General features: G+C 50.1%; 1 protein-coding gene across 2 annotated transcripts; it reads left to right on the top strand.

The window, feature by feature from the left end:
* The first annotated feature begins 2261 nt into the window (after positions 1 to 2261).
* GOLM2 (golgi membrane protein 2) lies at positions 2262 to 20191 on the top strand. Of its 2 annotated transcripts, XM_064722696.1 has the most exons (10): positions 2262 to 2706; positions 8273 to 8327; positions 9312 to 9414; positions 10451 to 10541; positions 11376 to 11520; positions 11746 to 11826; positions 12167 to 12265; positions 12848 to 13021; positions 15699 to 15866; positions 18978 to 20191. In XM_064722696.1, the coding sequence occupies exons 1-10, from the start codon at positions 2380 to 2382 to the stop codon at positions 19049 to 19051; spliced, it is 1317 nt and encodes a 438-aa protein (XP_064578766.1). In that variant the 5' UTR covers positions 2262 to 2379; the 3' UTR covers positions 19052 to 20191. The 2 variants fall into 2 exon arrangements, with proteins under 2 accessions (XP_064578766.1, XP_064578767.1); XM_064722697.1 differs by lacking the exon at positions 15699 to 15866.
* Positions 20192 to 22009: the final 1818 nt, after the last annotated feature.

Here is a 22009-nt window from a genome sequence, read left to right as displayed (position 1 = left end):
ATTACATTACCCTGAACTCTGAGGAGCTGGGAAAGCAAACAAATCCCAACAGGAAGGGCTGAACCAGGAGAGGGACCAGCACCTGAGCACTGCGTGGAGAGATTTTTGAGCTGAGTCTTACAGGTTAGTACAAAACCAAAGTGTGTGAAACCCAGGTGTAGATTAAATAAAACAAACCCAGGTATAGTTGTGAGCTCAAATCTGTCACATTTATACTGTATTTCCATTATTTAGACAAACATTTCCTGGCTCGCAGTGGTCAGGCTGGCACAGAGTAAGTGCAGCCAGAAGGAACAAGATGAACAGGGAAGCTTAAACCCTGGAACCATCCACTTCACAAGGAGGGAAAATTTGCAACGCTGGATTTGGAATGTGAATCTGCACTGCCATCTGCAGAGAGTAGGCTGGCAAATTAATGGGCCATCAGCGTAGCAGCAATTAAATTGCCAAAGTGCAAATATTGGTATGTAAAGTATGGAATCAGGCAGGAAGGAGAAAGGTGTGACACCGCTGTCACAGCTGGCAATTCTGCACAATGTATGCTGCGTCTCAGCAAGGTATTTTATACTTTATTTCTTAAATATTGTTCTTTTTGCGTCTTTTAGGCAGAAAACGGATCCCCTTCTGTTTCTCCCGCCTGCTCTGCAAACCATCTGCAGCTGGAGGTACTGGATTGTGCCCAGCAGCTCACTGTGACCTTCTGCTGCCCGAGGGGCTTGGTCACAAGCACCAAGCCCCAGTTGCTGCCAGGGTGGAGTTCTGTTTGTTGTTGCAATCACCCGTTAATAGTTTTTCGTTAACTACCTGTTGTTGATGGTTGGGAATTCCCCTGTTTTGTCGCGTAACACCCTGCTGCTTCCTGGAGGATGGCACCCAGACGGTGAAGAGGAGAAGACATCGGGGTCGGCATGCAAATGAATCGGGGCTTGTATGCAAATGAAGAAGCCCCTCACCAAACCTAGCAAAAACCCCTAAAAACAACGAGCCAACACGGAATTGAGGGATCGAAATATATCTAGATGTGAGGAGCAGAATTCAGTGTCGGCTAAGACCCTTTTTAACCCTCGCCCTAACCGCAAAGATGGCTAGAAACAGGACTTCGAATGTCAAGCCAAAAAAGCCGGGAATATTGGGCGCGCCCAAGCCGCGGCTCTGCCTGCCGACCAGTGGATAAAACTGCGCGGTTTTCTTTGTGTCTCTTCTGGGTTTTTCCCACCCGAGCTGATTTTTAAGAAAGGCATTCAAAAGGAGAAAAATCTCCTTTCTTACTTAGTCCGGGTTCCATGTTCCAGCCCAGCTCAGTATCCCATTTTCCCCTGTGAGAACCAGCGGCACCGTGGCATTAACGGGGTGTGAAGATGTGCCCCAGGAGTAAATGCGTTATGTGAGTGTTTCTTACAAAATGAATGATCCACGCCCTCAATTCACTCCGAGGACACGCTTTGTTCCTCAGGAAACACCTCTCAGGTGTGGGCTGAGAAGCCCGTGAGGCTCCTGCCGCAGTGTGCCGGGCCCTGGAGCCAGGCTGGCAATGCTCTCCTGGAGAAGGGTCCGGAGCCCCTTCCAGGGCCTGAAGGGGCTCCGGGAGAGCTGGAGAGGGACTGGGGACAAGGGATGGAGGGACAGAACGAGACGAAAAGGCTTCCCACTGCCAGAGGGCAGGGATGAATGGGATGCTGGGCAGGGATTTTTCCCGGGGAGGGTGGGCAGGCCCTGGCACAGGTGCCCAGAGCAGCTGTGGCTGCCCCTGGATCGCTGGCAGTGCCCAAGGCCAGGCTGGACATTGGGGCTGTGACTGTGAAACGTTTCCCCGCGCACAGCAGGGTGTGACACCGGCAGGTTTTAATGTCCTTTAGCGTTTCCCCGCGCACGGCACGGTGTGACACGGACAGGTTTTTAACGTCCTTTAGCGTACCCCCGCCACGCTGACCATCCAACCACGCCACCGCCCGGCACACGCCGCCTCAGGGCAGGCGGGCCCGGCTCTCGCGAGCGCTCCGCGGGCTCCTCTCGCGAGAGCCGCAAGGGGCGGGCGGCGGGCGGGGCGCCGCGGTGGCGGCTCGGCCGGTCGGTCCCGCACGGCCCGGCGGCGGCGGCTCGGCTGGACCGGCACCGGCACAGCCCTGCCGGCCAGCGCCCGCTCCCCTCGGGCTCTTCCCTCCCGCCGTTCTCTCCGAGCTCCCCGAGCCCGCTGCCCTCAGGGCCTCTTCCCTTCTTCACCCCCCCACCTCACCCCCCTCCCCGCGGACCCCCCAGTTCCCCCCGGCCATTCCCTCTTTCCCCCCTCAGGATATCCCCTTCCCCTCACATCCCCCGCACGCTCAGGGCTCCTGAGCGCCTTCCCCGCCGCGCCTGAAGCCCCCGCCCGCGGCCTGCCCCATGGTGGGGTTCGGGGCGAACCGCCGGGGCGGGCGCCTGCCCTCGCTGGTGCTCGTGGCGCTGCTGGCCGTGATCGCCGTGCTCGCCTTCCACTGCTGGAACGCGGCGTCGCGGCAGGCCCTGCTGCGGGAGGAGCTGGCCGAGCTGCAGAGCCAGGCCCAGCGCACCGAGGTGGCGCGGGGCCGCCTGGAGCGCCGCAACTCGGACCTGCTGGGCAAGGTGGACTCGCACAGGAAGCAGCTGGAGCAGAAGGAGGCGGACTACACCCACCTGAGCAGCCAGCTGCAGGCCAGGGACGGCCAGGTGAAGCGCTGCGAGGACGGCAAGGTAAGGGCAGGGGGCGGCTCAGCCCCGGGCACTGCCGGACCTTGCTTGCCCAAGGTGTCCCCGCAACCTCTGCAGCCCGGCGCTGAACCGAGCCCCGAGGCTCGGGTTTGGTGGCGCTGGGACAGCTGCAGCGCTCTCTGTTTTCTGCAAACGTCCCCCAAAAGAGCTGGAGATGTCCTGTGAACAATGAAAATCCCGAGAGATCGCTCCTTTCCAGACGGCTGTTTCAAATTTACTTATTGTTTTTTAGCTTTCTGTCTCTGCTGAGAATGTTTGATCTTTTGTGATCATTCAAGAACCCCGACGCAAAAACTACATTTCAAGGGAAATGAAAGCAGTGTGGTGTTCAGTAGCACCCTGAGCTTGCCTCTTGGAATGCCTGGTACAGCACACTCTGATTTTTATGCTGCCAGCGTGTACTTGAGGGAAAAAAAAATCCAAACAGCCCTGCTGCTGACTAACGTGTCATTTTCCTTGGCTTGGAGAAGCCAAGCTCATTGAAAATTCAGCTTGCCCTTTCAGTGGGGCTGGCCTGGGGATTTCTTTTGTTGTGGAAGATGAGTGAATGGTTCAACTTTCGCTGTTGTGCTTTCATAACCGTCCTGAACGGGGAAGTTCACGGGGCTCAGCACGCAAGTCCTGCTCAGGGGGTGTGTGGGGTGTATTTGCATGCAGGTCATCTCTCTGCCCATTGAACACTGTTCTCACAGTGGGATTTATGGAAATGCCACACTCTCCAGGGTTAGTGCTGGCTAGGTTTGTTTTCTGGCCCTTTCTTATTGCACATTGGATGAACAGCCTCAGGAAATGCATTGAGTTGTCACAGAAAAATCCGAATATGTACACATCACGTTCTACAGTTGGACTCCCTTAAACTGATTAAGTTTGTATTAATGTTTCCTACTGAGCCATTGAAACTAAGCCCTTTGGTTGTTCAGCAAGCATATTTTTAATTTTTATTTTTCCTTAGATTGCAATGAAAATTCCAGTTGAATGTGACATGGACTCCATGATCTTAAAGGTGTTTTCCAGCCTCAGTGATTCAGTGATTCTGAAGCAGTTGGGGTTTAGCCAAGATACTTTCCTTTCTGTCTGCAAAAGGGCAGTCAGCTTGTTTGGTGTGTTAGTGTCACTGCCTGTGGGTGTAAAACTGCCCTGGCAGGATTCAGGTAAGCTGTCAGGCACAGTTCAGGAAGGATTTCTTCCTGGAAGGGGTGGTCAGGCACTGGACCTGCCCAGGGAGGTTTGGAGTCCCCATCGCTGGAGGTGTGCAGGGAATTCCTGGATGTGGCTGGGCAGTGACAGGGTGGGGATCGGGCACAAGTTGGGCTGGATGGTCTGGGAGGGCTTTTCCAGCCTCAGGGATTCTGGGATCAGTTACTGGGCTGCATGACAAGGGGGGCTTTTAATGAAGGAGTTGGTATTATTGTGGATAATGTGATGTGTTCCTGTAGGACACTGGGGCAGGAGATGTAGATGCAGCGCTGCTTACTGGAGCCAGGGGCAGGAAGAGCTGCTGCTGGCTGCCCCTGCCTGCCCACCCTCTGCCTGGGCTTTGACACTCTGAGTGTGGCACTGCGCAGGGCAGGGCCAGAGGGCAGCCAGAGGAACCTGCCCAGTACCCCTGCCAAATTAAATTTGGTGTTAATTGCCTGCAGCGTGTGCCGTGAGTCTTCCTCCTTTGTTCCAGAAGCTGCCAGCTAAGGCCGTGGGAGCTCGTAGCTTTTGAACATCCTCTCTCTTGTGTTCAAAATGTTCAGAGTGCCCTAAGAGGCCAGAAGAGCAGGATTTTATCAAAAACCACTCACTGGCCTTTTTTCCTCCCATGTAAGCCACTGTCTTTTCTCAGTGGCAACAGTGTTTATTGTTTTCCTAAAACCCTTTAAATGACTTTTTTTAAGGACTACTGCTTCTGTGAGAGTAGAGAGTAAAGCTTTGTTTTAGAGAATGAAAGTGTGTCGCAAGGAAACAATAGTAGATGTAAAGTGTCTGACCAAAAAAGGCTTGAATAATCATTTTTTCCCTCTCAAAATAGAATTTACCAAGTCTGTCTGACCCAACTGCTCATTACCTGTGATCTTAATCTGTTTGTGAAATGCAGGAGCTGAAATAAAACCCCAGCATTGGTATCAAGTGATCACAACAAAGTCAGACTCATTTTAAGGAAAACTCATTTGAAGAGTCTCAGCATCAGTTGTGCTTTGTGCTCCTTTGTCCTCAGCTGAGGTTCTTTGCCTTGTGGTCACATAAATCAAGTGCCTTTCCCAGTGCTGAGGCAGCCCTGCTTTCTGCAGCAGCCTGCTCTTGGCTCAGGGATTTCTGGAGTCAAGGCCAAACCCTTGGCTGTCCCCTGTGTCCCCTGCTTGTGGAGCGAGCCCGTCACACTGCACCAGGGTGGTGTTTGCTTTTGGGAGCAAATATGGGAGTGTGTCTTGTGTTTAAAAAGAAAAGGAAAAGATGAATTTTTGGGAATTCTGCCCTCCTGCGGTGAGCTCCTGAGGGTCTGTTGGGCCTGGAACAAACAAGGAGGTCTCTTTAGAAGCGCCCTGTGAGAGCTGAGCAGGGGTAGTGCCTACCTTGGAGTTGGGCAGGTGCTGCATGCTCAGGTAGCAGCAGCTCCCTGGGAATTCCATGGGGTTTTGGCAGCATGCCGTTGGGTTTGGGGTTTTTCCATGGCTTAGCACATCCATTTGCTGTGAGCATGCTGCCGTGGGACTGGCAGGAGGCTGTGGTGGAGAGCTTCCAGGTGGCAGTAACCCAGTGCATGGAGCACCTCTCATTCCCTGCCTGCTGCTGGCCCTGCCAGCTCTGCAACGCTGCCCTGCCCTTACCTGCTGCCCAGAAATGCTCGGGGTGAACTGTTTAGTCAAACATCCCCAGCAGCAGCTGGCTCTGCTCTTTGTTGCCAAAACTTGGTGACTCCCCAGTTTGCAAAGCTGTAGCTTGACAGCAGCAATGTGGAGTTGTTACACCGCAAGATTCACAGCTCAGGATCCACTGGAGGGTTGCCACATGACCATGCATGGGATTTCTGGTGGGTTTTTTTCCTGTGCAGGGCTCATTGGGCTGCAGAGGGTTTCTTTTCTCCATCCCAAGTGCTTGGAAAGGCCCTGAGGAGCCCCTGAGAGCTCAGCAATACAAACAGGTCCAGACCAAAGGAGGATGGGGCCCAGGAAGAGCTGGACCTGCGCCACGGCTCATGGATTGTGGGTTTTGCATGTGTAGGTGGAACAGATCCCATGAATCATAAAAAAGCTTCCTCCTTTTCTGTCCTTCAGATGAGGGACATTTGCTGTCAGCTGAGCGGGTTTGGATATAAATTCTGTCACTTTTCTCTGAAGCTCAAAATCACCAAAAGGAAAGACTGTGTGATAAAAGTGCTGCACATTTCCATGCAGCTCCTGCTCACAGACAGCAGCCCTCCCCCAGCCAGGCACATGGTTATGGGATCAGCAAGAGCCAGTGGGAAGGGTTTGTGTGTGAGGGATTCTCATAGATGAGGGTCTGAAAATAGGCCCTGCTACTTCCCAGGATCTCCTTTGTTCACAGATGTATTGGGTTCTGGGGAATAACTGCATTCGAGTGGAATACAGGAAAATATGATTATTGCCTGTAGCTTTGCAAGAGGGGGAGACACTTGTTCATTCACACAACAAATCACTGGGTGCACCTGCTCCCCTGTCCCCTGTTGGAGGGGCAGCTGGCACAGTGGGTGCCCAGTGGATGGAGGGTGGTGACTTGTGTCTTCTGCTTCCCTGTGTGACCCCTTCCTTGTGTGTCCCCACTGCAGGGCCAGTTGTGTGTTTGAAGTGCAGCTCTACAAGGCTGGCCCTGCTGAGATGTTGCTTTGTGCATCCTGTGAGGGGGCCTTGTATGCCTCGGTGGGCAGAGCATGAGACAAACGTGGCTCTGACGTTGCCAGGGCGCTCCAAAGTGTTCCTTTGGGGAGTAATTTTGTCCCTCTTTCAGAGCACTGTGGTCAGAGGGCTCAGGTTACCTAAAGATCACATTCCTGGTGGAATTAATAAATGCTGACAGATTAACTGTGGAGCTGGACTTTTCAGTTATGTTCCAGGCTTTGGAGGAAATATGTTCAAGGCTCTTTTGTTTATTTTACTAATTTTTCTGCTCTGTGCCTAGAATTGTCCTGTTCTGCTTGCTTTCTTTTTTGGGAAAAGCCCTGGGTGAAGCAGTGCTGTGTCCTGTGATAGGTGGGAGCCGTGGTGGTGCCTCTCCAGGCCCTAGAGCCCCCTTGGCTTTGGTTTTGGGCATGGGTCAGGATTTGCCTGTGCTCCAGGGGTGAGGCAGGGTCAGCCAGGATCCTGCAGGCTGGCACAAAAGCTCTGCTGCCCTTGGAGCCTCTGCTGCGTGCCCAGAGCTGTGGGGTGTTCATGTGCACTGTGCTGCAGGAGAGCACCATCGCTGCAGTTCCTGCATGGCCGGAGGGCCGAGGCAGCGATGCCTGATCATACCCACACGGGACAGAGGGGTCAGCCTGCTCAGAGTGCTTTCGTAACAACAAGGCCACAATGGGAAACACAGAATGAAGAATTTGATAAAAGGGAAGGCTCAGGTGCAGGGAGGAAGTCCTAAAGACAGGGCAGGTGTGTTTTGGGGTTTTTTGGCAGGAAACGGAGGTGACAGACACGGACACTTGAGGGACTGTGGGGGGAACTGAAACAGCCCCGTGTCCTGGTGTGTCCCCATGTGTGTCCCACCAGGTCCTGGCCAAGGGGCTGGGCTGGCACTGCAGTGTGCTGTTCCCAGAGGTGATGCTGACCTTGTCACCCACGCGTGACAGCCCTGCTCAGCACCTTCCTGCAGCTGCCCTTTGTGTCACTGTGAAACTGCAACGAAAACAGCCACAGCACCCGAGGGGCCTGAGGGCAGGCAGGGGTTTTTACCTGCTTTCTCAGAATATTCCACACATTCATCTTTCTCTTTGTTCCTGCTGGTTTTTGTCTTTATGTAATGACAAAACAAAGCATCTTTACTTCAGGACTTTGTGTAGGTGCATTTCTTACTTATTGTAACTATTTTTTTCCTTACTAAAAATGCCAAATTAAAAGCTGTTGTTGTTTACTGGTGTGAGATTCTCTCTCAAAATAAAATGTGTTAGGATGTTAGATAGCAGCATATAAAAGAGCTATTTAAATATAACAATTCTATGATATATCTTAGGTAACAATTGGTTTTGCTGTTAATGCTGTATTTATTTTTATCCACCTGTGCTTTGACATTGGCTGTTTACTGTCCTTCTTGCAATATCAGGATGCAGCATGTTTATTTTAGTTGAGACAATCTAGTTTTTTTTATATAAATATGTTCTGGAATTAAAATTTAAGCCTTTGTTAGCAAAGCCTGAACACAGTGTTTAGTTTGGTGATGTCACTTACACTCACTAAATACACATTTCTCAGATTTACAGGAACTTTGTGCACGTCACTCTGATAATCCTGTCCATACGTTGCTTCACCAAGCAAACAGACACACCTGAGTCTTCACAGCCCAAACCCTCCCCAGCCTGCTGGTCACCTGTATTTATTAATCCTTTTCTTCCTTCCAGATGAAGCTGCAGAACAACATCTCGTATCAGATGGCAGACATACATCGGCTAAAGGGTGAGGGATGTATGGCCAGACTCACTTGGCAGGCTGAAGTTGTGCATTTTAGCTGCCCAGGTGCTGCAGAATGCAGTATGAATGAAGGATCTGGTGATGCTGGAGCTCGTAATTTCACATTTCTCATAATGGGAAATCTCACTGTGTTTGTTACCTGGTGTGGGTAAGTGCAGAGCTGGCTCTCACCTTGCTGCAGAAAGGATGTGTGTTGGCACTGCTGAGTTGCAAGACAGTGGAATCATTTTCATGGCCAAATATGCTGTTTAGTAGAGTTTGATCAGAAACACTGTGATTGTTATGCCAGGTTAGAAAGGGTCCAGGACACATCTCTGCAGTTCTGTGCAGGCATGATTATAATGCCTGGGGTGTTGCTCTATTCAGAGCACTTCAGAGGGAGCCAGAACGTGATCACATCTGAACATGCCTGCACACAACACACATGGGCTCTGCCTGTATCCATGTAGCTGCAGCTTCAAATAGTAGGGAGCTTCATTATTCCTAGCCTGAGGAGCAGGGAGAGCTTCTAGAGCAGTTGTGAAGATGGGAAATGTGTGTTGACTTTACGGGTAGCAGAAGGGTGCCTCCTTTTGTACACTCACTGCCACAAACGGTGTTTGAGCATCCTGCCTGGAGCAACTTGGCAGCACTTCTGTGTTACTCAGTGACAGAGCCATTCAGGAAATTATGGACATTTCCAGCAGATAAGGGAAATAGCGTTGTGCAAGGTTTCTGAATGCAAAGGTGCAGAAACACTTAGGGAGATGGGCATAGTATCAGAAGAATTTGTCTCTAATTCATGCTGCCATCTGGGACACATGAGTAAAGTGGCATCTTCTTCAAATTGGTTTAAGAACCTTTAAAGTATGTCTAGACTTGAAACTTGAGCAATGTGTTACTTAGTTAGCAATATTGGAAATGCTGTCTGCCACGGGACATTTTTTCTTATCTTTCTGTATTCATGGTGGTTTTGCTCTTTCGGCGCAGAACAACTGGCAGAGTTGCGGCAGGAGTTCATCCGGCAGGAAGATCAGCTGCACGAGTACAAGAAGAACAACACGTACCTGACAAGGAGGCTGGAGTATGACAGGTATGTCCTCAGGAGTGTTGGCAGCTGCAGCCTGGTGTGTGTGAGTGGGACCTGTATTTACTAAAAAGTGCTAATTAGTCTCGTGTCTGCTAATCGTCAAACATGTGTGCGCTCATTTGGTGATGCACCTGAGCTGAAGGTTTGACTTTCAAGTTCTTTGTGATGTTGTAGTCCTTCCCCCAGCGTGAGATAGGAGCTAAGGAGAATCTTGACTTAGTGGAATCGTTCTGCATTTTTAAGTCAATGTATTTTTTATAACATGGAGATTTAGCTCATTAACACATGAAGGAGTCTAAAGGACACAGTCCTGTGTCACCAGCATTGCTAATTGCTGCCTTTCTAGCAGTGTAGTTTCATTTGTTTCAGCTGAAGCTGAAAGCACCTTGTGTAGATTGAAATTTTAAGTTGACTTCAGCCCTTTCAGTTGATGATAGAGAAACAGGGAGAACAACTACTCCTGCTCTGAGGAGTGAGGAAGATTTGACTCTTGAGAAAGTGTTGGAAACTTTTACACTCATAAAGTTCTGTGCTATGCTGAGAGTTTGTGGGACATGGGAGTTTTGGTGACTGGGCTGATGTTGTGGCTTGCTGGGGAAGTTGGGGCAGCTGGCTGTGTATTCAGATGGTGTTATTTGAGTTGGGAGCAGTAACTGATAGTGGCACTCGTGCACCTTCTCTGTTGACAGCCAGGGGAGACACGTTGCTTTCCCAGCGGAATTAATATTTGTGGACAGATTAACTGTGCAGCTTGACCTTTTGGTTGCATTCCAGCTCCTGGAGGAAGTCTATTCAAGGCCATTCTCTTTATTTTACTGTTTTCTCGGCTCTGTGCCTACTTTTTTCCAGCTCTGCTTGCTTACTGTATTCAGTCCATTCCCACTCCATATACATGCCAGGACCAGGCTTCTTGGACAGACTATTCTAGTCATAGCTCAGGTTTGGCTTTTTGTGCCACTTCATATTTTTACCCTTATTTTATTTGTGGGAGAGCAGCTCCAACAAATGAAGTGTAACTAATGGTGTGTTTCTCCTCAAGCCTGCAGTGTGGGCAGCAGATCAAGGAAATGAGACTGCAGCATGAAGAGAATATCAAGAAATTAATGGACCAAATTGCTCGGGAACAAAAGGTAATGCCAAAAAAGTTTGTGTTGAGTGAGAAGAGCCCAGAGCCTGCTGTTTGCCTCAGAGATGTGGAGGCCTGGGACATTTCTTCCCTAACTTTGTGTTCAGTATCCCCCTGAGCAGCCCTCAGTGAGTGTTAGTGCAAGAAATCTGCCTGCTGTGTCACCCAGTGGACTGAGCTGGAAGCTGAGGCCAAATTCTTTGCTGTGCTCCAGCCTTGCTCCATGATGTCACTGCTGAGGATTTCAGTTGTTGCCTGTAACATGGATATCTCTGTTCAGCTCTCCAGGGTGGGATCTGTGTTCTCACAGCCTTGCCCAGGTTGCTGCAGAGGGAGCCTGAGCTCTGCTGAGGCCTCAGGTGCTAATGTGATGCAAATTGTGATGGTGCTGGAATGGTATCAAGGGTGTGATTACATCAAGCCAGTAGAAGTTGGGCCTCTTTCCTGCAAACACATGCTTAAAATTTTGTTTCCTTACTTCATCTATAAACATCTCAAATAATAGGGCAGACTGAGAGCAAGCTTGTCACATCTTCTCTTACAGTCTAGAATTGTTTCAAGGCTCTGACCTGAGGCATAAGGCTTACCTTAACCTGTTTTTGTTGTGCTTAACACCTGTGTATGGCAGTAGAAATGTCCTGCAGCTGTGCTGTGATGAACATTTTCTGTTCAGTTGTGTTTGCAGGGTCCAGCTTTGTGCATAGAGTTCTCTGCTCTTTGGTGATCACTGAATTCATAAATGCAGTTTTGCTGACCCAAATGAATCTTGAATTTGAGGATGTTTATTTTGTAATCTCCAGGGAAGTGTTTGATGTTGTCTCCCTATTTTTTCTAACAGGCCACACAAAAAGTTCAGTCTAGTAAAGACACTGCAGTCAGCCCCAGCAATGGTGACCAGGCAATCCCTGAGACCGTTGCAGAGGTGGAAGATAAAGACATTGTGAAGAATGAGGAGCCTTCAGAACATGTTGCAAATGGCAAAGGTATTTCCTTTTTTGGGCATTTGTGATAGAGAATGGGCCAGTTGGGTTGCATCCTTTGCCAGCCTCCAGACTGTGCATTTCTCTGAAGCAGAAGGAGGAATTGTTTGGCTCAGGTACATTGATTAGCTGCAGTGATTGTTCTAAATTAGAGCTTTCCACAAGAGGGAAATTCACGTTTCAGACTGAAGGGTTAGTAAGGCAGAATATCCTTTTCTTGTCTTGCAGAGAAAATCAAACCAGGAGGAGATGCAGGCATGCCTGAAATAGAAGATAATGACCCTGCTAAAGCTGAAGATACTCCCACTGGTGAGGAGAAATACTCTTCATTCTTTCACATTTGGGTCTTGGTGATGTAGATGTTGTGTGTGAACACCATGTGGTTCACAGTGAGTGCAGGCTTTTAAAATCTCTCTGTGGTAATAAAATTCAAGTGGGGTGTAAAATCAGATCATTTCTACTGTGCCTTAGAGGTTGGAATTCTCAAAATGGAATGTTTTGGATAATGCCCCTCCTGAAATCTTACCTTTTATATTTTCATTTATAAAATTATAAAAAAAACCATAAGTTTACAGGATTGTTAGAGCAAGACCAGGTAAATAGTGTGTTTGTTTCACATTAATACTTTTGTCCCTGTGTTCTGTTTTAGCTTTAAAGAGGCCACTTATTTCAGCTCCTAAAAGTGAAGGTCATCAGCCTGCTATCAATCTTCCAACTGAACAGCCCCATGCTCCAAACCTGGCACCAGGTAAAATTCCTGTGAGCAGGTGAGGGGGGGCAGTATTTTGGTTACAAGAAGAAAACCAAGCATAAATTTCTGCAGGATCCAAGCCTGTGTTTTCACCTGGCTGAGGTACTTGGGCTGCTATTGTATGATCTCTTCTTGTATCCTCCAAACCAATAATTTCTGAGCCTTTTGACCAATCACACCTAAATTTGAGTTGGAAGTTTGAAAGATAAGTGCTTCAAGTGGACAGAGTAACTGAAATGCATGTTCCTCCTCAGGGTACTGATTAGGGCTGCACCAGCCCCTCAGGGGTTGGTTGTTGATCTCTTGGTAGCCACAATCAGATTTTCCTCCTGTCCCTGGGAACGGCTCACTTGAGGGTGACATGGAGAAGGTTTAGGGCATGAGAACTTAAAGTCCTGCAGTGACAGGGTTTGAAGGAATTGCAGTTAGAAGAGAGACAAACCCAAAGAAAATAAACTCCGTGTTTGATCAAGTCGCTTGAAGGTCAGAGAAGATCAGGTGATGCCTGCACTGCAGGTGGCTTGTTCCAGTCCTGTCCTGCTGAAATTCTGAGCGTAACTTCCCATTTCACCGTTGTAGGTTTGCCCAGTGACAGTGATGGAAACGCTGACATTGCCAAGCAGATCCCTCCAAATTCTCTCCAGCACTTGAATTTTGAAGAAAATGTGGACACCCAGAAGGAGCACAAGGTTGAGCCAGACCAGATAAAAATCCCAAAGAGCCGAGTTAGTGACTTGCAGAAGATTAAGCAAAGTAAGTTGGCCAATATCACACACTTCAGTATATTGAAAAAATCCCTTCATTTTTTATCTGTGTAAGTACCTGTCTGGAAAATGGGGACCATTGCAGAGGGTGACTTCAGAGAGGGAGTCTGAGAAGGAATATAATGTGTTCCTAGGTAAAGGGTAGGCTTTAATGTGATGTTTTTCACATGTACATTCAGTTATTTAAAAAGATCATTTCCATATCAGAATTTAAGATGTTTTTGGAAATTACTGCATGGTTAAATTGTTTAAGTCAGAACTTTGATAGATGCAGGATGCTGATTTACTCACTTTATTACTTGACTTCAGTACACTTCTTGGACAATATTCTAGGAGTTTGGTCAAAACTGAGAAAAGTTTGGTTGTTTTAATATCACTCATAGAACTTTGTGATGGAGCAGGGACAAGTGTATTACAAATTGTCACAGAACCTGGGCAGGCCTGGCTTCCATTCTGTGTATCCTGAGGTGTGCAAGGCTCCTTATTTTATGAAAGCAGCTTCTGGAAGAAACTTCTGGAGTGAGAACTTCTCATTTCAGTGGTTGGGTTTGTTAATGGTTGTCTCTCTTCCCTGGTCACAGATGAAATGATGGGGGTAGTTGGAGCTGGGAAGGAAATGTCTCCATTGTGGGCTGGGAGGGGGTACCAGCGGGTCAGGAATTGTGCCCACTTAGTCTCTTCTCTTCGGAATAACTCTGGTTGTAGCCTTTAACAGTGCAATGATGGAGAGATATTATCATGGAAGGAAATCGCTGATCCAGGTTTGTGTAAGGGTCTGTCCTGATGCTCAGAGAGGTCCATTGGTGACAAACTCACCCCTGGTATGGAGGAGCCCAGCTGTGGCCCAGCCCTGCAGCTCCCACCGTGGGCAGGTGCCTGGCTGGTGTTGGTGACTGAGGGCTGTGAAGCACAGGGTGCAGAGTGGGACCGGTCAGCCTGGGGGAGAGAAGAGCCTGGGGAGACCTTAGAGTGCCTGAAGGGGCTCCAGGAGAGCTGGACAGGGACTGGGACAAGGCATGGAGGGACAGGCACAGGGAATGGCTCCCACTGCCAGAGGGCAGGGATGGGTGGGAGATTGGGAAGGGTGACAGGGGCTGGGATGGAATTCCCAGAGCAGCTGTGGCTGCCCCTGGATCCCTGGCAGTGCCCAAGGCCAGGCTGGACGGGGCTTGGAGCAGCCTGGGGCAGTGGGAGGTGTCCCTGCCATGGCCGGGGTGGCACTGGGGGAGCTCACCAGCCTGACTGTGCTCCCTGAGCTCAGTCTGTAGCCCTTGTGGGCCTGCTGCATTTCCTGGGATCTCTTCATCAGCTCCAACCTTTCCTTCTGTCAACTTCAATTCATTTGTCACAGTGTCTCTGGCTACCCACGGGCTGGTTTTGCTGGAAGTTGGGTACATGCCCTTGTCTTCCATGGCTCAGTTTGGGTTTAACATGAGCAAATCCCACTGTCCTACCTGGGTTTTGTATATAATGCAGTGTCAAAAATACCAACAGGATCACTCCATTAGACATGAACAGGCAATGAATAATGTATGGAACTTTGGATTTCTAAACAGATTGTGGGTGTTTTTCTTGCTTGTTTTATGACAATACCTGAAACTGGTGCTCCTGTACGTTTGAGGTGTGCTAGGTGTGATTCTGCTGCTTTTCCCCATACAGAGAAGCAGGATGGTACTGCTTCTGTCCTAGTTTTTACATACACCTTATTTTAGGGAATAATTTTACTTCTACATCTGTCCATTTTTAAGCCTGATGTTGAAATCTTGCTCCAGTTTTACTTCTCCATTAGTTCTTGCACTGGGAATCATCACCTGCCCTGGCAGCCTTGGTGCCCAGTGTGCAGGAATTGTATCACACTTTATTCCCATCTTTCCCATTTACACAGAGTCTTCCAGACCAGTGACATCTGCAGACTCAGAGCTGCTTCCCCCCAGCACTGGGCTGGAGGAGATCTCCCTGTATCCCATTAAACAGCAGCTCTGAGCTGACATCTCACCAGTAATCTCTCACCATGTGCCTGGCTGATTGCCTGCTCGTTCTGTATTTCCAGCTGATTCCTGTTTTTCTTGTGCATTGTTTCAGGATCTGAAACCACTCTTAAATTTTTGTTGGGAGACGAAAATACTGGATTTGGGGCATTTTGGAAGCGGTCACAGCTTGCTAGGGAGGCAGAGTGTAAAGCCAGCTAGAGTTTCCAAGCCGGGCAGTGAGGGCAGGCCTGTGCTGGGCTCCCTCCCGTGCCAGCAGGGCACCCTCTGCAGGGCACCAGGGCAGCACTGGCTGGCTCCAGGGTGTGCAAAATGCCAGGCCTCAGCAAATTGGCTTCTGACCCTTCCAAGAGTGAGAGCTCTTGTGCTTTTTGAGGATTCTTGTGTTGGTGCCTGTGGGCAATCCAAGGTGGAGCTGTTTGGTGCTCACTCAGCCCTTCCTGTGGAGGGAGGAGTGTGGGACAGTCAGGTGTCACGAGGGTCACACAGAGGTGTCACCTGCACTGAGGTGCTCCAGGAGCCTTGTTCAAGCCCTGCCCCAGCCCTCTCCCCTCTCCCCCCTTTCTCTCCAGCTGGATCTGCCACAGACCCCACTGCCTCCCCTGCGATCTGCTCTCGTGTAGGATCTCCCTGTTTCTTTCCTCTCTGCTGCTGACTCACTCCTTTCCTACTCCACAGGCCGGTTCTTTGATGAGAATGAATCCCCTGTGGACCCGCAGCAGGGTTCTAAACTGGCAGATTATAATGGGGATGATGGGAACGTGGGTGAGTATGAGGCAGACAAACAGGCCGAGCTGGCTTACAATGAGGAAGAGGATGGTGATGGTGGAGAAGAAGACGTCCAAGGTGAGCTTGGGCCTTACCTCCATCCCATTGTGATAAATCCATGCTGAGTTACTTGTTGAATTTGTGTAAAGCCTCTCTGGTTTAGCTGATCACAAATTGCTCAGACAGAAAAACAAGCTTGAAATTTGGTCTCGCTCTCTGTGGGACAGCATCAATGCAAGTCGTGAGAGAGAGGGTTTTGGCATCTCACTGCAGTTGTCTATAGCTCCTGCTAGGAAAAGCAAGAGTCCAAATTCCAGACATGGTTTTACCCAAACCCCCAGCTCTGGTCTCTGGCTGGGAGGGCTTTGGGCCTTGACATTGTTAAATTGTCAAATAGAGGAATGAAGTGGTTTGATTCCTGCTCTTGTCACACCTGCCTGGAGCTGGTGTGCAGTGAGGCCTCAGGTGGTGATTCCAGGTGTCACTTTGTGCATTATACACAGATTCAACAGGCTTGTGGTGTTCTGCTAACCCACCCTGGAGCTCCTCATCCAGTGCTGCCTAACACCTGTGTGTGCATGGCCATTCCCTGCCCTGCATGCAGCTCCTGCATCGCCTCCCTCGCTTGCCTCTGCCTGCCTTGTCTGCCTTCTCCATCCACTCTTGGGGGATATTTGGGACAGGCCTGCATGTCTGCAGGGTGAGGATGTTGGGTAAACAGAGAGTATTTCCAGTTAAATGGAAGTGTAAAATAAAGAGGGGGGAAAAATAGGAAATGGGAAATAGGAAACAAAAATCCTACAGGCCCCCTGATTTTGACGCTCATAAGTTATATAAGTTAATAAGTTTTTAGCTGGAGGTTTTTCAGGCACTGTATTTAACTGGCATCTAGGCAAAATGAATGGGCAAAGCCAGTAGAGAGCAGCTGACTGTGTGAGCATGCAGCTGAGTGCAGTGTCAGCAGGCTGGGCTGGGCTGGCAGTTTGAAACTCGTGCACAACAACAAGGAATGGGATGGACCAGAACCTGTGCCAATTGATTACCTTATCAATGGACTGCAGTGCCTGCTGCTCCAGCTGCAGGCTGCTGCGTGCCCCTCGTGCTCAGGACTCACAGGGGGTTTGTGTGTCTGGCAGGTGGTCCCTGGGCTGGCAGCTGGGCACAGGGGCATGCAGAGCAGCCTGCTCCAGTAGCAGGTGTCCCTTGCCATGGCACTTTCCATGGGAGCCATGCTGGGCACGGTGGGCAGGGAGTGCAGGGTCTCCTGTGTGTCCCTGAGCCCTCAGTGGGTCCTGCCCAGCTCCTCGCTGCAGGAGTTCCTGACCTGGGCTTCAGGATGCAGCTGTGGAGGTTGTGGCTGCAGCTGAGTCTGTGCTGCTGGTGCCATCTGCCTCGCTCAGTGCAGGTGCTCTGGACAGCCCTTGCTGTGAAGGAATGTTCCAGTATCCAACCTGAGCCTCCCCTGGCACAACCTGAGGCCATTCCCTCTTGTCCTGTCCCTTGTTCCCTGGGAGCAGAGCCAGACCATGGGTGGCTGCCACTTCCCTGTCCCCATCCCACAGAGCTCTGTGCTGCTCCATCAGTGAGTACCTGGCTCTGGGGTCTTGAGGGGGAGCTGGTGGCTCAGGCAGCAGGGATTGAACAGCTGCACTGACAGGGGCAGCATTCCCCAGTGCCTCTTTGGAAAGGGTGGGTGTGATGCAGCTCTAAGTGGTGGGAAAATGTGAAACCCCAGAGACTGGGCTTGTGTAACTTGCAGTGTGAGTGGTGTTTGGAAAAACAGAGCTCTGACTGACAGTGACCCCATCAAACATTTCCATTCCAGGTGGGGTCCCTGCAAGGTCCCTGCTCTGGTGGCTTGGGATTTGAACTTGGGGAAGGTCCTTCTGCTGATGAACCCCTCTTTGTCTCTGTATAGACAGACTGGATTAAGAGCTGGGGTTATAGGGTGACTTCTGAAAGCTTCTTCCTGTGGGATCATTTGAACAGATGTGTTTCTACCTCAAACCACATTTCCCAAGCTTTGTTCTGTTGTTCCTCAATAACTTGTCGTGTTGGCTTGAGCTGTGATTTGAGGGTGCCTGGTGGAGCTTCTAGGGCAGTATTCCAGAAAGAGTGCCCTGCTTCAGGCTTTATACTGATTTGTCTGCAGGGCAGGAGAGGGCAGAATGGGGGGTTGAAGGGAGGGTGGTTATAATTGTTTAGGGAGGGGAAGAAAGAAACGAGAATTTCTGTCTAAAAACTGTCAGGTAAACATCACCCGGGTCTGCATCAGGCTGAACAAAGCCTGTGGCATGTGCTGCAAAGCCACTGGATTCCACATGGCTTCTCTTGCCTCCAGGAATGTGCAGGCTTAGACTGAAATTTTCCAGGGGAAATAGCCAGTTTGGGTGATGTTCCTTGGGGCAGGGCAGCACCAGCCTGGCTCTGCCCTCAGGCACCTGCTGAAGGGCAAGGGGATGTTTGAAGGTGGCAGCTTCTACAATGTCTGTTAGTGATGGCTGGATGGCGGAGGGGGGTAACCCCAGGACATCCAGGTGCTGTGGTGGCACTTTCTTGTGGAACAAACCCGTGTCATGCAGTGAACTCCAGCCTTCTGCTGCTGGAGCAGCCCCTCAGGCCCCTGCCTGGCTCCCGGGGTGCTGGGTGGGAAGGGGTGCAGAGATCCAGGTGGAGCTGGGGGAGCTCAGCTTGGATTTCCTTTGCTGTGAACAAGAGTCTTTCCTGATGAATAGCTCTGAGGTGCAGGAAAAGCTTATGAGTTGGAACAAATGGAAGTTTTAGGGTTTTTCACTTTTTGAGGGAGGGAGGCCCTTGGTAAGGAAGGGGTCCCAGTGACTTCCCTGTGCTAGTCCCTGAGGTTCCCACCCTCTGTGAATGGTGTCAGCTGTGGGCATGGCACTTGGAGCAGGGTTTAGTGGGGGAGTTTGAAAGCTTGATAGGCAGTGTCAAAGGCAGCAGCTGGTGTGGCAGTGCTGCAGGGTCTGCAGCCAGGCAGTCTGTGAGCTGGGGCTGCCCTGCAGCACTCACAGCTGGGCTGGACACATCCTGTCACTGCCCTGGCCAGCTCAGGGCTGTGCCCTTTAGCAGCATGTCCTGGGAACTGCACTTGGGTGTTTTCTCAGTGATACCAAATCAGATCTGACCCGAGCATTTCAGTTGCGATCTAATTGCAATGTGTAATTGCAGATGACGAGGAGCGAGACCTGCAGAACGACCTGGGGGACTACAGCAAGTCCCGCCTCAGCGAGGGGGTCCTGTAGGCCCCGGGCACAGAGAGCTCAACCCAGGACCCTGAGGTGCTGCAGAACTGGACCTGTTTTACTCCAGTGTTTCCTGCTTCCAGGGAAGCTGAGGATCAAGTGCCGAGAGTGCTCAGCAGCAGGAGGAGAGGACCCCCTCTGTACATATGTACATATTTGTACTGTTGCAGGTTGTATTAAACCCACATCTTTGCTGTTACATGGAGCTGGTTACTCAGCCTGGTCCTTACCTGTAATAATCTCTACACTTAAACCCAGTCTATAAACACAGGCTGAACTGTTTCTGCCACGTAGAACACTCGGAACCCAGAGAACTTGTACAGTTTGTACCTGATGTAACAAAGCCACTGTGGAAGCCACGTACAGCCAAGACCTCCTTTTCTACAGTCCCACCTGTGTGGCAGAGCTGCTGCTCCCGAGTGCTGGGGCTTGTACAGCAGTGAGAATGGCATGTCAGAGGGACTGGGAACTGAATGGTGCAGTAACTGCTGCTTCCTCACTGCAACCCAGCACCACATCCCACTGAGCTCCTGTGCAGTGACCACATCTCATAGCTAGAGCTGCAAATCTGTAGTAGGACTTGAATAATTCGATACATCCCAAAAAAGCTGTGCAACTAATAGCTCGATTTAAAAGGTGATAGAAATAATTTGCAGCTTGTAGGAAATCCTTGTGTTCAAGAGGGTAAGTTTGTCAGAGAGACACCTCTCCAGCAGCTGTGTCAGCCCCTGGATGGAAGGACCAGCCTGTGCCCAGGTAAACACGCTGTGGGTGCTGGTTTGCTGTCCCAGTGTCCATCCCAGCTCCAGCCACTCCAGTTCATTTCCAGTTCAATGCCCTGATCCTGAGCACCCAGCACATCCCACGGTTTGGTTTCCTCCATCAGACCTGTAAGTCAGACCCTTTTCTGTATTCTGTATTCACACTCAGAATTGATGGGGATGATTCCATTGCTCTGCAGTGGTGGGAATGAAGGGGATTGTCCCCCCTGCTCCCCCAGGACACAGGCTGATGGCCCTGGTGAGGGTGATTGAACTCATCCCTGTGCTCTGGTGCTGGGCTGAAGTAATGGGTCAGGTTTGCTCCTTGGCAGCTCAGTGAACCTCTTAAATAAAGTTCAATGCTTGTACAATTATCTTACGGGTTTTTAAGACAGTTTATTATTACTTCAAGTGTCAATGGCAAAATAAAATTCCTCCCAGTTTCTGCATTTAAAAAGTGGAACTCCAGCTCAGTGCCGTGTCCTGGTTCCAGCTGAACCCCACATTCTCCAAAGTAGTGCAGCATCACATGGCACAGCTTGGGAGACCCCTAAACAGAGAGCTACTTCTGAAATGTTGCCATGAGACCATTGTGTACTCACAGCTTCAGCTGCTTTTCCCTTCCCTGCCCATCACCAGGACCATCCCTTTTGGGCCCCTGTGCTGAAGGTCACTTGCTCCATGTTCCTTCTCCTCTGCCTTTTCTTTTTCTTGCATTCCATGTTTTCTCTTTTTTTTCCTTTTTCTGTCAGAGCGATTACTCTGCTTCACCCTTGTGCAGCCACACCTGGAGCATTGTGTTCAGTCCTGGGCTCCCCAGCTCAGGAAGGGCAAGGGGCTCTGGTGAGGGTCCAGGAGGCCACAAGGACTCCAAGCAGGAGCTGCAGAGTGGTGGGCTCACAGGTGCCCCTGCAGCCGGGCTGTGCAGGCTGTGAGCACAGAGCAGCCCGGTTTGTTGTGAAATGCTGCTCCGACATCCCTGTGCCGTTTGTGTGCAGCGCTCCCGTTGCCATGGCAATGCAGCACCGACAACGCTGACAGATCTCGAGCAGCTGCTTCCCTCAGCACCAGCGAGACTGCGACCAAACTGCCTCTCACACTGCAGCCCCACAGCAGAAACCCAACAAAGCCTCTGCCCACCACGGCCAGCCCACGCTTCAACCAGCACACCCAGTGCTGGGCCCGAGGCTCCACTTCCAGATCCCTTGGGATCCACGTGGCAATGCATTTCAGACAGCAGGGAGCTGAGATCCCACTGCCGGGGCTGAGGGATGAGTTCAGGCAGTGTCAGAAACGCCAGAGAAACAGCTCCAGTTACTCCAGCCAGTCCTCGCTGCCCAGATTTGGAGGTTTTCAGCGAGCAGACTCTGCCAAAGCTTTCCCAAAGTCACATGGATCCCACAAAAACAACCAATCACTGGTGAACCCATTTTAATTTCAAAATGAGGAAAACCAAACTGATGGGCAGGATCTTGCCAAAAGGTAAAACCCAGTTCTGGATGAAACAAACCCTCATAGTTTTCAGCATCTTAATAGCCATGAAGAGCTGAAGATACTTTGAGGTAACAAGAAACAAAAAGACACAAGATAATGGTTTGTGGATTTTATTAAATGTTATCATTTTACATTTTCATATTTGCAAACCCAGCAACAGTGGGAAATCCAAAGCCTGCAGGACAGAAGAGCTGGTGAGTGAGTGTTCTGAAGTAGTACATGCAGAAAGTACAAAAGGTTTCTTCTCTATAAATCTGTTTACTGCCTGTTTGCAGTTTGCACAATGGACTGAGTGATGCTCATTCATGTGGTGGTTGGAGGTCCTGAGCTCTCAGCAGGACCCACTTCCCTGTACACACACATCTCTGAAGAAATTCTCTATCTGAAAACTTTCTCCTTTATCCCTTTTAAGGAGAATTTCCACATGCCATAAATCTGCCAGCTGCAATCCCTGCTCCAGGAGATACACGGAGCCTTCAGTAACCTGGCACCCACACAGGGAACTTCCAGCTGAAGTGACCTGGGACCCTTCCTTGAGGAGACTGACCAAAATATTCATAGGATCAAATCTTGCTGCAGTGAACTAGAAAATGTGAGATTAGGCACTTTATAAGGAGGAGCAGTGTCCTGCTGTTCCAGCTGGCTCCAGCACTGAGACCAGATTTCTGTAGTTTAAATAAAACAGGAAAACAAACCCACAAAA

Source organism: Zonotrichia leucophrys, chromosome 10, assembly GCF_028769735.1.
Source record: "Zonotrichia leucophrys gambelii isolate GWCS_2022_RI chromosome 10, RI_Zleu_2.0, whole genome shotgun sequence".
Lineage (NCBI taxonomy): Eukaryota > Metazoa > Chordata > Aves > Passeriformes > Passerellidae > Zonotrichia > Zonotrichia leucophrys.
The sequence above is the reverse complement of the archived record's forward strand: the minus strand, read 5'-3'. Positions and strand labels throughout refer to the sequence as shown.